The sequence below is a fragment of the Rhyacophila brunnea genome, unplaced genomic scaffold, assembly GCF_057557595.1.
Source record: "Rhyacophila brunnea isolate RB1 unplaced genomic scaffold, BYU_Rbru_1.0 scaffold_1, whole genome shotgun sequence".
Lineage (NCBI taxonomy): Eukaryota > Metazoa > Arthropoda > Insecta > Trichoptera > Rhyacophilidae > Rhyacophila > Rhyacophila brunnea.
Window position 1 is genome coordinate 27,976,763 of NW_028232751.1, and position 15,636 is coordinate 27,992,398.

The window sequence follows — 15,636 nt, forward strand, 5'->3', positions numbered from 1 at the left end:
TGAATTCAATAGCTTATTTAAGTAATATGAAACTGTCGATTTCTACTGGTAGTGAGTGACTCAATTTTGTTTCTTTAATCGCATCTTAAGACATAATTGGCAGCCATCCGGAAAACCGGAATGCAGAACGGAACGCTGCTCATACAAAAATGATGTCTTTGGACGTCCTGCTTTAAACGGGAAACGAGGGGAAAATCGGGGGGGGGGGGTAAATCAATTATTTTAAACATACAAATATGTTGAACACACAATGACATAATATATTGGAAATGTCGTCACATACTGAGAATTGAAACAGAATTTGTTTTTACCACTTGAAACGTAAATTGATTTTATTGTTTTATTTTTGCAATAAAATTTGCGGCATGCAAGGTACCGCCATACATACACTTACTGGCAGTAAAAAGGTTAACTGTCAATAATTATTAGTGGAAAGACATGGTAATAATTTTAAAAAAACTTGTAACTTACCTGAATCTACCTGACATAATCTAAGTGACTAATATGTATGACTGACAATGTTTAATGTGTACTATTTATGGGGGATTTTAACAGTCTACCTCCACCCTTCGCCAGTGGAATATAGGATATAAAAACGGAATGACTGTTTGTGAAATTGTTACAATATAGTATTAACACATTGACAGTAGAATAATTCTGATATATTTCAGAAATAAGACATCTTTGAACATGTTTATTGTTTATTATGTTTATTCATAAGAATATCATTTTCTCTGATTTTTATTTTGGCTAGTGTATACCTACTTACTGTTTTAAATGCATTCGTTACAGGTACATAGGCTTGTGATTGTAGATGAACAAGACCGAGTCATTGGGATTATTTCTCTCTCCGATTTGTTGCAATATATCGTACTTCGCCCGCAAGGAGAAGGCGGGCTAGCCCTGAGGACAGTCCCTCCCCAAGGTGATGACACAGCTGAATCTCAAAAGGAATCAACGGAAACGGAAGAAACTCAAGAGATCACGACATCGGTGGACGTACACATGGAAACCGTTGATGCCACAGACTTATTGTCCAAAATGTCCGAAATCACTATTGATTCTTGCGAGATAGCACTAGATGAAGAGGAGGGTGAAGCGTTTGGTTTCCAATAGTCATCCGACAATTCACAACGAAATGAAGACTTTCGTGGGCAAGATGTAAGTGATAGAGTCCAAAGGTATATTCATTTCTTTTAATAGTTGGTTATTTTTTTTTAATTTTAATAATCAATTAGTATTATTTAAATATTAAGGCTTAAAATGTTATTATATTTAAACTTTTGTTTTTGAAAACATTGAATTATGAATTAAATGTTTGATGATCATTTAATAATAACATTTATTCTAGATGTACTAGACAAATTCAAATATGGCTGATAATAAAATACTTATGTTTTTTTTTTGTTTTTAATATATTTGCGTTTTACATTTTTTGTTGTTGTAAAAGTTGGAAAATAACTACCATCATTTAAAATACTATAATATTTTGTGTTGAAATCTTAAAATTGTTATTATTTTATAGTAAATAACAATATAATTTTAGTTGTATGATTGTTTTATGAAGAAAAACTTGAATGTCACATTTTGAGTTAAATGGTCTTGCTTTTTCAGAAGAAAGCGTTATTTCCAATTGATATTAGACCAAATTCCAAATAATATTTCAAGATTGTAATATTTATTATGTCGTCTTGAAACTATTCTTGTGAAAATAGAACCAAATAACTTTTATAAAAAAGTATTTTTAAGTAACCTTATGAGAATAGAATACCATAAAACATTATCTCTTTGTTTTTACTTCTGTTGAATTTTATGCCCTGATTTATACCCTCTATCTCATAACATGATGTTTTTATCCACTGTGACATGAGTGGACCGCTCAGCCTGGGAGAACGTTGCCTTTTAATTAATAAGCTTCCAGAATAAATCACTTTTGTGGAATTATCACAATATTAGTATACATTAGTCAATGTGGCAAGTGGCAAGTATGTACCTACCAATAAATTTTGTGTTGACAAATAATTTTAGTGGCATGCATTATATGTTATACTAAGTGTGCAATTAATTAATAACGATTGAGCAATTGTGGACATAAATTGGCAAATGATGTGTAATTTAAATAATAAATTGTATATACACATTAGAATCGAAACAGTAATAATACCTTTATTCTGATACATCTCTCCTGTAAACTAATAAAATATGTATCTAATTAATTCTGAAACTGTTGGTGCAATTTTATTAAAATCCCCGAAGATTAAACATCCATTTTAAATATACATAATGACGTTTGTACTGTGAAGTGTGAATGAATAGATACGATTTGTTTTTTGGAAAAAATCAAGAAGACGATGAATAATTTTGATCTTTTTGATTTTGAGCATGGATTAAAAATGTAATAATTATCTTCTATGGCACATTAAGAAATTTAGATTCGGCTAAATATGTAAACATTATTAATTAATAAATTCAATGTTTCACAAGGCAAGAATACAAAACTAATATTATATTAAGCTTATTAAAAATTGTAGGTAGGTAATATATCAACTAGTTGTATTTGAAAAAGAAAAAAACAATATTTTTTAACGATATTACGTTGTAATAATCATTAGGTACATTCTATTCATACAACAAATGCATAATTTGTCACTTTTATCAATATGAAAGATATAGTGCAGCCTTAAGTAGATTTAATGTTGCAGCCGCAATTAATAATTTTTAAATAATAAATAAAAGCTTGCAGGAAAATATTAATTGAAATTAATTAATAACATTAAAATTTAATATTATTATAAAGACGATTTAAAGTACTAAATTTAATGTTCGGCAACGTTGAAATTAATCTATATCCATGAAATAAAAAGGGTGTAAAATCTATAAATATTCTAGTGTGCTTGTTTGTTTACATTACTTGTTCTTATCTGATGAAATTTAAATAGTTGAAAATGTATAAAAAGAGTTAACATTTTTGTAAGTATGTAAAAATATTCATATCACATAGAAGTTTTTCAGCGAATTCCTGTGCATGATAACAATAATTGTATTTCTTACGAGCAAATCAATAAGAAAAGACATTGGGTGACCTGTTGTAATTTATACTGGTGGCGTAGAATAATTTATATTTTTGCTGCCTCGGTTAACCCATTGTAAGCCTTTAAAAATAATCACAACTTTTTAGATCAAAATAATATGCCAAAATGCATAGTTTTTAGATATGTAGCAGTATTAACTGTAAATCTTTGCTATACTTCAATTTATTACCAAGTAATTGGAATGTTATTTAGAAGCACCTGACGTGACATAAGTCCAATCCAACAACCCAATCATTATTATCGTGTATGTATCAATTATACCAATAGACTAATTAAGCTACTGGCTATAGGTTACAATTTTAGTATGTTGAGAGATTGAATTCCACAAATACATTTCATCTCAATTATTGAAAAAGTAAATGTTAATTATTACCATTTTCACTCCTACAGACTATCTTATGAGAAATGGTTGTTAACCATTGGGCTCTTATCCTGGACCAAACACACATTAGAAATATAAAGTGAGTTTTCCAAAATCTGACAATTCCACGTGTGGTCAAAATAAAACATAAAATGCATATTACATTTTTAATAATATGTAATGGTCTATAACAGCGCCCGGCAACCACGGGAAAAAAGTCGCATCCGCTCTTTTAAGTGTTTTCGGTACAACGTACTACTATTAGCAAACATACTTAATTATGAAATATATTATAATCCCGTATCGAAATCGTTAAACTGAATGAAATTCGGAAATGTGCATAAAATTAAAAACTCCAAACTAAGAACCAAACATTGAGGTGTTGGCTTCCAAAATTGATCCTCAAGGGAGTCACTAATGTTTAAATATTGTAATTTTTATGATGTTATTATGTACCATGTATCATAGTCAAATGAAATTGCCTTACAATAGATATACTAATTTTATTTCAGTGGCATGACAATGCATTTGGGTTGCCGACCGCTGGTCTATAACTTTAAAACCCCACCAAAAGTATACAATTTAAAAAGAAATCGTGAATTACATTAAAATGGTACAAATAAATGCCGTCCAATGTTATTTAATGCAATAAAAGATATATCAGCTAATAAAATTGTGCATATTGTTATAGTTTGAAAGTACAGTACAATAGCATTAAAAGATACAAATGTCAAAACGAATAACTTACATTTGAACACAAAAACATTGTTTACCACAAATATTTAATTGTTGACCTATCAGACTCCTCATTTGATGTGATATCCATATTTTCTGACAGTGTGTCCTGCATCCCTATGATGTGACCCACCTATCACAAACGTTATATTTTCCATATTATGCAATTTGCCAGTAGAAGAATAACATAGCCATCGGACTCCATATCACATTGTCATTTTCATACGATTCTCTCTTTACAAACATAGGTAGTTTCCATTACTATGTGGATATTTTATGTGATGCCATGGCCATGTTCCGTACTTTTTTCCAGCTGTATAGATGTCTCCCGTTCCATGAAACACATATCTTTTAACAATGTTATCTGTTATATAGTCGTTTGCTATCAAGTCATTGGCATTTTTTATGGTCAGCACTCATTAAACACTAATGAGTCTTTGCTACTTATATTTACATACCTTTTTTACGAGATGCTCTTTAGCCATTAACCTAATCCATTGGGTCTTTGCTCTGGATTAAAGATATGAGACTCGAACCTGTACCCATACCTATGGAGACCAGTGTTGCTATTTGTCATTAATAAAAATATGCCAGATAGCATTTCAAAAAGTAAGTGGTATTTATCAACATTATTTTCACAAGAACAAAGAAGGTAGTAAAAGGAATTTATTGTTTCACATCTAATAAATAAGTAAAACAGCCAAAAATTAATGGAGGCACGAAATTTGGTTATAACATAAATATTATGTGATTTTTTTTGTTGGTAAGATATTAAGTACAAAAAGACAGCAATAGCATGTTGATTTTCAAGTAAATTTAATGTAGTATTCTAGCCATTCTATGAGAACCTCTTTGCTGTGTATTTAACGCTATTTGAAAAACTAGATATCCACTAAAAGAATGATAGATTTGGCAAGAAAATACGCCAAGTTGGTAACCCTTAATAAACCTTACATACAGTTTTATAATGTAGGAATGACTTAAAACATATCTATCTAACCTCATGATCAATTATTATCATCAGCTGGGGTCAATCCACTTGATGAAGGTCCATTCTTCCACTTTTCCAGTTCTTCGCTGCCACGTATGTCTGCCTAACTTTATCTAATCTATAGAATAGCCATTTTGTTTTAATTACATCTACTTAGATAATAAGTCTTGCAAATAGTAGCATTACATCAACTGTTACCTTGGAAAAGATGGTCGTTATCGTCAGGTGTTTTTAAATAGTTTTACTTAAATAACTACTGTTATAAACTGACAAATCAAAAATAGTAAATATATACCATTTATAAACTTAACAGTAGTACCTTATTATTTCTATAAGTAATACAATATAAATACATATAGTAATATATTGATCATAAACAAAATCAATTTCACCAGAGGAAACTAGTATGCTGTGCTGTGCTGTGCTCTGAGTGATATTGTTCTACTATCATTGTCTAAGGTTACTTTATGAAATTTAGTTTAATATTTAGATGTAATCGAAAAGAAAATGATTTTGTAATTTTAAAAGTGTATTGGCATTATTAATTAATTCATTTTTTCATTTGGAGATTACGGTCATATAAAATTTATTTCGGAAGTTTTGTTTGATTCAACTGTTTATGCTATTTCTTCATTAAGAATAGACTCTCATTGCTTTCTTTATAATTTATCGAAGAGTTTTCGTCACTTCTTTAAATAATTCTTGTCTATTTTTATTAAAGCTGTTTAACTTTTACTGTCTCATAATGATTAAAGAGATATTTGTTTTTTCTTGCATCGTGAATTTACATGATGATTCTTATAAGTACACAATTATAACTTTTGTTGAATATAAAATATAATATGGTATAAATATGATAAAACTTACACATTTATGGATTTCCATGCAGCAATTCAGTGTGCTATAAAAATAGGGAGATATGTCTGAAAATTAAAAAAAAATAGTTTAATATGTCAAATTAATGTTAATGCAAATGTATGTGTTTAGAGTAGTAAAGAGATGAGTCAAATGAACACCGCTGAATTAGTGGATTTCACACAAAAGTATACAAGTTCCTGAACAAAGTTGTCGTCCAATACTCGATAATCTTTCGGCTCTCCTGAATAATAGTGATTTTCGACTTATCTCCTGTATTCTTTTGCAAACAGAATTATTCATACCTACCTCATAAACTGAGCAATCTTACATTTGATTCAAAGAAGCGGAATCATTCCCAATAGATAATAGTTTTTAAAATGTTGCCTTCAAACAATTTACTACTTCAAAGTGTATCAATGTTAATATGGGTGCCATACCAATTCTGTACTCATTCACAAATGGCCGCCAATCGACATAATATTGTATTGTATAGCAATATTCCATGTTATGAAAACTCTTATACATATTTGAGATTTTACTAAAACCATACCACTGTCAAAATAATGTTCACAAGTTCACATGATGTGTGCGAGACAAATCGATAAAAAAGAAACAATTAGTAAATTACTAATACAGTCAATGAAAATTAACCTGGTCCATCTATTTCATACGAGAATAAGTGGGATTTACATACATTATTTTGACTGGTATGCTTATAAGCTTCTATACCTGTTTGCCTTACATATATTAATAAGAATGCACCACAAATACAATCTAATATCAAAATATTGGCCTATTATTAAGCAGAATACTGTCATAAAAGCAATTACTTTTAAAAACACTTTATGCGCGATTTTATTTTTCATGGTTCCAAATATGTATGTATTGAGGTCCATTTATATCTATAGACATCCAACGTGTCAGACATGACTTTTCTTTAATACATTATCTATGAGCATATCTTAATATAGCCCTACCGGCACACACAGAGATAGACATGTTTTGTCTTATGCTGGTAGGTTGCTGAGTTTATCTGTATGTGCTATGCTTCTTTAAAAACTGTATTTCATTTGGCCATCGGTGGTTTAATAAGTGTAATTTCATAATGATGTCGAACGATGCAAAGATATTTGAAAAAGTTTTTCATTATCCATAAGCTCTTCTTCTATCTTTTTCAGTATAGGTTACACAGTTAAATGCTTTGGCCTTTTTATGGTTTTTTGCCTAGTCTTCAAGTGGATGGCTAAATGTGTTTCAAATGCCTGGAGTGTTATAACGCTATCCTTGGTGGTTGCGTTTAGTAGCATGGTTGAAAGTGTCATCCATGTCAGTGTGAATAATAGGTATTGATAACTTTCCACTATGTTGGATGTCTAGATATAAATGAGCTAGATACGAATATGAAATCTTGTTTTTACTTAGTAATAACTAAAAAAGAATGTACAAGTATCTTTCTCGTTACAAAAAACGCGCTAAGTACAGTGGTGTAGTGCTGATTAAAAATTATGGATGGTCCGATTAATTTTATTATCTCTAGTAAAAAATTCCATATTTCAATTTTTGATTAGCTACCTACTTGATAACAATTTTCGTATGTCCAATGAATATTAAAAAAAGAGATAGCCAGCCTAAAAAACAACCTTTAAATAACAATTGGGCAACTAAGAGATGTTAGAATGTTTATTTTTTGTTGAATTCATCAGATCTTTGAAGAAAATCCGTCAGAAGTTATCCATGTGGTAAGTGAAACGATGAAGGAATGCTTTAAATAATCGAGTTGGGTAAAACACTCGAAATGAAAAGCTATATTAAATTACCCAGTTATAACATTTATTCCATTTAATAATTGATTCTGTCAATTTTTTAAATTAACGTATTTCGAAAAAAAAAATGCGTCCATTGGATACATGGTTCAGTGCAATTGAATAAGAATGTGGAATGTTTGAAACTTTCAAACTTTAACTGGTTCTATGCCTTCAGCGAGTTTTGCCATAGTAATATCGTGAGCCATAGAAAAGGTTAAAGAAGATGTGGAAATTTTGACGTTGTGTATTTAGCCTTCACTACACCACTGACTACGTGTTCATCATGTTACCATAGGGAGGAAATTCTTGTAAAACAAAATATACCTTACAAGGAATAATATTTAAAATTTATACAATATGCGTACAATTATAATGTTTACATGATAATTTTTAGAAGTGAAGGAAAAATCTACAAAACATCTTTAGAATTAAAAAATTATAAATCAAATGATGGTTGCAATATAAGACAAATTCTGAATGTCTAAAAATGTTTTCGTTTGAATATTGTTCAGCATTTTTTTCTTTCTGTAATTACCATAATATAGTCCTGAATATATAGGTACTGGTATTTAATAAATGATATTTTTTTGTTGCGGTGAAGAAATATTTGACTCAAAGTAAAAATAATCTACCTGAGGCCAAAACCTCAAATTTTTAAGCCTCGAATATTTATAAGGTGATTCCAATTTTTATGATACAACATTTAGAAAATTCCGCAGTATATTCATATTTTTCTCATTTAATACATTTTATGCGTGTTAATTCTGTTTGTTTTATGGTGAATGTAAATTTACCTGATGTATTTTATATTAATTGATACTACCCACATTTCTTTACGCTCTTTATAGAGGAATTGTGCCATAACACTGAATGGCTGAATGGCTTACTATTGCACCTTTATTACTGATTTTGTGATAAAATGTCATGCTAATGTAAATGAAATGGTATCAATAAAAGCTTTCACAAAATTTTTGATCTTTTTATTTTATCTCGTAAAACATTATGACGTCATCTCTTGGTAAGTTTCTTTTATGTACTTTTCATCTGAGTTGTTTAGTTTCAAAAGCCCCTAAAGTTCGAATTACATTGGCAGATCCTCAAGTCGTTTAATTTTGGATCGTTCCCTGGAGCCATGGCTCAAATAGAATAATTTAAATTTTTTGCACACAAGTCAATCGATGATCGGTGACAGATGGGTCGACGATAACTCCATATTCTTGGTAATCAAGCTCCAATATTGTGACTATACCAAATTATAGATTAGATTAATAAAAAGAATTTCAATTTATACACATATTATTAACTCATTCGACACGGATGACACGGCTGCCGTGTCCCCGTTAAGCGGCCGATCGATCCAATTAGTATGTTATTTAAATGCGGTATTTAAAAGGTACTACGCAGCGATTGTGTTAATAAGTAAAATCTATGTTTTTTAAAATAAATATAAAACCTACCATAAAAGTGCCAAACTATGTAGGTACTAACATTTTACAAATATATTGAAAAACGTTTAGGTATATCGATCATCCAATTCAAAACAACCACAAGTGCTAAAATCGCAATTTTCTGTTTTGAATGTAGAAAAATGCGGTAATTTTAAATATTTGTCTTGTAAAAACATCACATCTATAAGTCATATAATGGCATCACTATGTTAGATAAGTTGATTTGTTTTTGTAATGAATTCAAATATTTTAAATGTAAAATCAACATATGTGGCAAAATGTTGCTTTTGCACTCAATTTTAGTAGCTGTAGTGGGTAGCGCAAAACAACCACATTTGCCGAGGTTTCTTTTGTGTCACAGTTTCTTCATAACGTGGGATTTAATTACGTCATACGTCCGCAAGATGTCACTTAGTGAGCACATTTTGTTGAAATAATACAATATTTTTCCATTATACCTAATATGACACATTTTCTATATTTACTCAATAATTATTATATAAGAATAAAATATATTTTTTACAATTTATTTGAGATATTTATTTATTCGCAGTTGATAATGTTTTTAATACTACACATGCAGCATTGTCTAAACTCTAAACATAACTAAGGTCCAAGGCAATTTTTTAATTTAGATTTGATATAAGTTATCAATAATAATGTGGAAACATTTGCCAAGATAGTGGTTGCACATTTTTTTAAAAAATAATTAAACTTAAGCACATACGATTCAAGGTTTGCCCGTGTGTCACACAAAAATGTAGTTTAAATATAGTAAACATTAGGTAGTTTGGCAAGACTATATTAAAATCATGAAATGCATACAAGGTTTGATGAACATATTATTATAAATAGTGTAGAATTCATAGAATAGTAGATTAATACGAGTGCTTAAAGTCAGACAACGTTATCTACAAAAAAGTGTTTTTTTTTTTGAGATAAAGTTATTTTACATTTACTTTGTCAATCTTTTCTAATGTCTTATTAAATCGTCAGTAAAGTTTAACGCTAACTACATAAGTTACCCTTGTTTTCATATTTTTTAAAAACTATCCCTATAAATTTTAACATCATCATAAGCAAGATAAATCTACAATACACAATAAATTATAAAATATTAACATTAGGTTTTAAATAAACATTTCCCTTGTTAAGTTACAAGAATCTAAAATAACGATTTTTGGTTCTCCTGTAAAGTTGCACTTTTGTAGATAGTGTTGTTTGACATTAAGCCCTCGAATAGTAGATAGGTACCTAAGTTGACCTGTATGTAAAATATTTTTTATACTATGGGAAAATATCTCTAATACATAATATTATAATACTAATAGAAAGAGTAGAAGAAACAATACATCGCTAGCTGTAGAATCGTCACTGTCATATTATATTGCATTGTGTTTGGGCATCAATTAATTGACGTGCTGTGTATTGAACTACCTAATACAAATGAACCGGCAACCAAGTTGAGGAAATTAACTTCACAGATTAATATGCTATTGTGTACATAACTACATATTTTAACATTCTGTAAATGAGATCCTGTTTATATAATATTATAATCCTTTATAACTATTCCACGAAAAAATATTGATATTTCTACAATTTAAGCAAAATATTCAAATTAATTATAAATATCTATATATATAAAACAAAGTCGGGTTAGTTACATCATTTATAACTCAAGAACGGCTGGACCGATTTTTATGATCTTCGATTTGTTGGATTTGTCTCCGCCCCGAATAGCAGAATAACTATTAAAACAGATAAATCACGGAAAAAATATATTATGAAGAAAATTCATTTTCTAATACATTTTGTATGGAATGGCTTTTGACTGATATAGATGAATTTGAACGATGAACCTCGCGCATTCGAAAAGTAAGAAAATCACAAAAAATTTAAATCCGTATACAACGCCATCTCTGATACATGACAGAAACAATAAACAAGAATCAAATAAACAAAAGAAAGAATGATAATCGAAATGTCTAACTGTCAATGATGTAGTGTGCCCAACATTTCGTGCTTCATGTCAACAGCTCAATTTGCTTGAAAACGATACTCATTGGGATACATACGAGGGTGGGTCAATAAGTCCTTAGAAAAGCCGACAGGTGGCGCGACTAGTACTGTAAGCGGTTTGTTTTCATGCAGCGGCACTACCGATTCAGTATGCTGCGAAGTTTCAATCAGATTGGTCGGGTTGTTGTGTGTTTCTCGTACATTTAAAAAAAAAATTTGCTTGTGGAAAATGGAAAAATGGAAAATGGAGAAAATTGAGTTTAGAGCTGTTATTAAACATTTTAATATAAAAGGGTTAACAGCAAAGGAAATAAAAAATGAGTTGGATTTAGTTCACGGCATATCTGCTCCTTCACTTGCAACTATTTATAACTGGTTAAATGAATTTAAACGTGGTCGTACATCAACAAAGGATGAACCACGCTCAGGACGTCCTGTAGAGGTGACTACACCAGAAATGATCAATAAAATCCACGATATGGTGTTAAGTGACCGAAGATTAAAGTTGAGTGAGATAATTGAGGTTACAGGGATCTCAAAAGGTAGCGTCATTTCTATTTTACATGACAAATTGGGCATGAAAAATATTTCTGCAAGATGGGTGCCGCGTTTGCTCACAGTCGACAATAAACGCAATAGGGTGGTGGCCTCTAAAGCCCTGTTGTCGCTCATGCAACGCAATCCGGATGAATTTTTTCGTCGCTTTGTGACTGTAGATGAAACATGGATACACCACTATACTCCCGAGACGAAAGAACAGTCAAAGCAGTGGATTGCGAAGGCAAACCATGTCCAAAGAAGGCGAAAACCGTAAAATCAGCTGGTAAGGTTATGGCTACTGTATTTTGGGATGCACGTGAAATTATTTTCGTTGACTATTTGGAAAAAGGAAAAACAATAACAGGGGATTATTATGCATCTTTATTGGACCAGCTAAAAAACAAAATTGAAGAAAAACGGCCTCAATTAAACAGGAAAAAAATCCTCTTTCATCAGGACAATGCCCGTGTTCACACATGTTTACGATCAATGGCTAAAATTGAAGAATTGAAGTTCGAATTGGTCGACCACCCACCGTATTCGCCAGATTTAGCCAGTGACTTTTTCCTTTTCCCAAACTTAAAAAAATGGCTAAGTGGACAACGTTTTTTTTCAAATGAAGAAGTCATCGATCGGACAAATGCTTATTTTGAGGACCTTCCGAAAACTTATTTTTCTGACGGTTTAAAAAAAATTGAGAAACGTCTTACCAAGTGTATTGAGCTCCAAGGAGATTATGTTGAGAAATAAAAAAAAAATACAAAAATAAAAACTGTTTTAATGCTTTTTTCTAAGGAATTATTGACCCACCCTCGTAGATAACAGACGTATATATATATATAATTATATAGATTCGTAAGTTCCATACAAGATGCCCCTTACAATTGGCACCATCTATTGGCATGACTAGAAGTTTTGACTATGACAGAACCATAGATCCGAACCCAAAAAAACTATTAAATACTTTTAATAATACTTAAAATTTTAATAATTTAATACAAGTCGTTTATTTTCGTTTATTCGTTAAATTTTATAGTTATAAAAATGAAATTGTGACAAAAATGAATAAAAGTCGATATTTCAATTCAGATAGGTACATTTTATTGCAATGATAATCATATTGACAAATTATGAATAATAACATAAATTTATGACGACATAATTATGTAATAATAATAATAGTAATGCACTCCCACCATGGAAATTATTTGTCAGCACTTCCTGTCAGATTGATGACTTCATTAATTATTTCATTTTGTGTTTCATTATAAATTTTCATCGTTTGCTGTTATTCTCGCAGCAAAACCCCATGATCGACAACATATTGATGGAGATTCTAAAACAATAAGTTTAAAATGTACTTAAGTATAAAATGACAATGGTCGCCATTTACACTTTTGCGAAACACAGAATGCGCAAATATAATATAGATATTTTATATAGGTAGGTACCTAATTTACTCAAACATAATCTTCTTTATATACCTATTAATTTTTTATGTTTGCCTTGGTAGATTTGCAAACATGGAAATTACAATAGGTAGGTACTATCATTATTTCGATGCCACGACTGCAAAGAAATTTATAGGGGCATACAAGCGTATAATACCTATAAGTAAACATAATATATTATTAAAAGTAGACTTAGCCATTAATTTATTTTATCAGCCATCGGATTGCAAAACCTTTTTATCAATATGGTTTAAAAATGACGAACAGCAATATTATTCTGACAGTTGACATTATGTCAACTCGAAAAATAATGCAAGACTGCTTTTGTTTTGAAAATATTACGTAGAATCAGTGACGTCCCTAGGCAAAATGCCGCCCCTAGGCAGCGTCAAAAAGCCGCCCCATTTTTTATACAGTATTTTTATCACCCTTTCATGACCTTTCAGTATTTAAGAAATGTGTTGTATTGATACATTACTAAAAAATATACACCAATAAAGCATACAAAATTAAATTTAGATATAAAAAGCGAATAAATATAATTAAGTTAGACACTTACACAAACCATCAAAGTCTGATGTATTTAGTTGATATTTCTGACAGGTAGGTACAACATGTAAACAAAATATTTTTAGCTATTTCTATAAGTATACCAAATCTCGATTTGCCGCCCTTCGAGTAACTGCCGCCCCCAAGCGACGCTCAATCTCAGCGCTCGAAATGGAAAATTTTACGAACCGGAGCGCTCGATAATTTTACGAAAATATCAACTATATTATATTATACTTACTACATTAATTGTAAATGTGATTTATAAAAATAAGTAGGTATTTTTTTATTATATGAAATATCTAGCTCAGACGGTCAAATTAATATTTCCACGAGACTGAGCGATAATTTTGTCGATTGTATTAACCGGAACGGCGCTCCGGTGCGTTCCAGTCCATTTCGAGCCCTGCTCAATCTGCCTACCCCCACGGGACGTGACTGCGTAGAATTGACATGAAATTTGAAAAGATTGATCGAAAGCTCGAATGTTGATAGGCTGGACCATGGGTGAGCTCTGATTGGTCATTGAAATGGCCTTGTATCATGCGACTTCGTGTGTGACCGTGCTACTATCTATTCTGAAAACTGAGTATTAGGTGGTCACGTTCGCTGTATGGAACTTTCACCCCCCCCCCCTGTTGGGATATGACAATCGCTGAAGCAATTGTTTCAGCATCTCCAAGTTAGATACACACGTTATTTGCTATCATTATTTCGACATGCTTCCCATCGAATCCACCTAAACTGTGTAACAAGTACAAGGATGACATGTCAGAAGACATTTTACATCGAATTCGTGTCAGTTCAGGGAATCTCAATCTCGAGGTGAATGAGGAGATACATAACCAGGCTTTGCTTTTGATCGAATACATGTGTTACCTCATGTGCGGTAGTTTGTTAGTCAAGTTAGGAATGCCAACGCCACATCGTGGACTGATCGACGCTTTCAATCAAGAATTGGAACGTGAACGTGAATATGATCGAGATGCATTGAACCAATCAGTTCGAACGAATGTACCACTGTTGAACCCCCAACAGAAATAAGAATACGATACGTTAATGAAGGCAATTTATGATGGAAATGGTGGCTTATTTTCCCTCGACGCGCCCGGTGGAACTGGTAAGACATTCCTCATGTCATTGATTTTGGCTACTGTTCGTGCGAGATCCGAAAATGCTGTAGCAGTTGCTTCTTCTGGGATAGCGGCCACGTTGCTTGAAGGATGCCGAACGTATTATGCAACGTTGAAATTGCCCTTAAACCTTCAAACGACTGAAAAACCGACATGCAACAATGCGAAACACTCAGCAATGGCTAAAGTTTTGGTGGCAAGTAAAATCATCACCTGGGATGAATGCACAATGGCGCACAAACGCGCATTGAAAGCACTCAATCGAAATATGAAAGATCTGCGCAATGACTCAAGAAGTTTTGGAGGCGCAATGATTCTACTATCTGGCGATTTCCGCCAAACACTACCAGTCATTCCAAGATCAACCGCTGCCGGTGAAATAAATGCTTGCCTCAAATCATCGACTCTGTGGCGCTATGTGAAGAAACTTCAGCTGACGACAAACATGCGAGTTGCATTGCTAAACGATCCATCTGCCGAGGATTTCTCCAAGCAATTGCTGACTATCGGTAATGGCCGTGTTTCTGTCGATGAATCGAACGGATTGATTTCGTTTCCGCTGAATTTTTGCAATTTCATCTCAACTAAGGTCGAACTCATCAACAAAGTGTTCCCGAACATCATTGCTAACGACAAAAATCACAATTGGTT

The 15,636-nt window shown here is 31.6% G+C and overlaps 1 protein-coding gene across 6 annotated transcripts in view; it reads left to right on the top strand.

Annotated features, from left to right (window-relative positions):
• LOC147079646 (uncharacterized) overlaps positions 1-8,810 on the top strand; it is a 256,411-nt gene extending 247,601 nt beyond the window's left edge. For all 6 annotated transcript variants that reach the window (XM_085942773.1, XM_085942756.1, XM_085942733.1 and 3 more), the window contains one exon: positions 793-8,810. In XM_085942773.1, the coding sequence (XP_085798899.1) occupies positions 793-1,116 (324 nt within the window). In that variant the 3' untranslated portion in view covers positions 1,117-8,810. The remainder of the gene's footprint in view (positions 1-792) is intronic.
• The last annotated feature ends 6,826 nt before the right edge of the window (positions 8,811-15,636 follow it).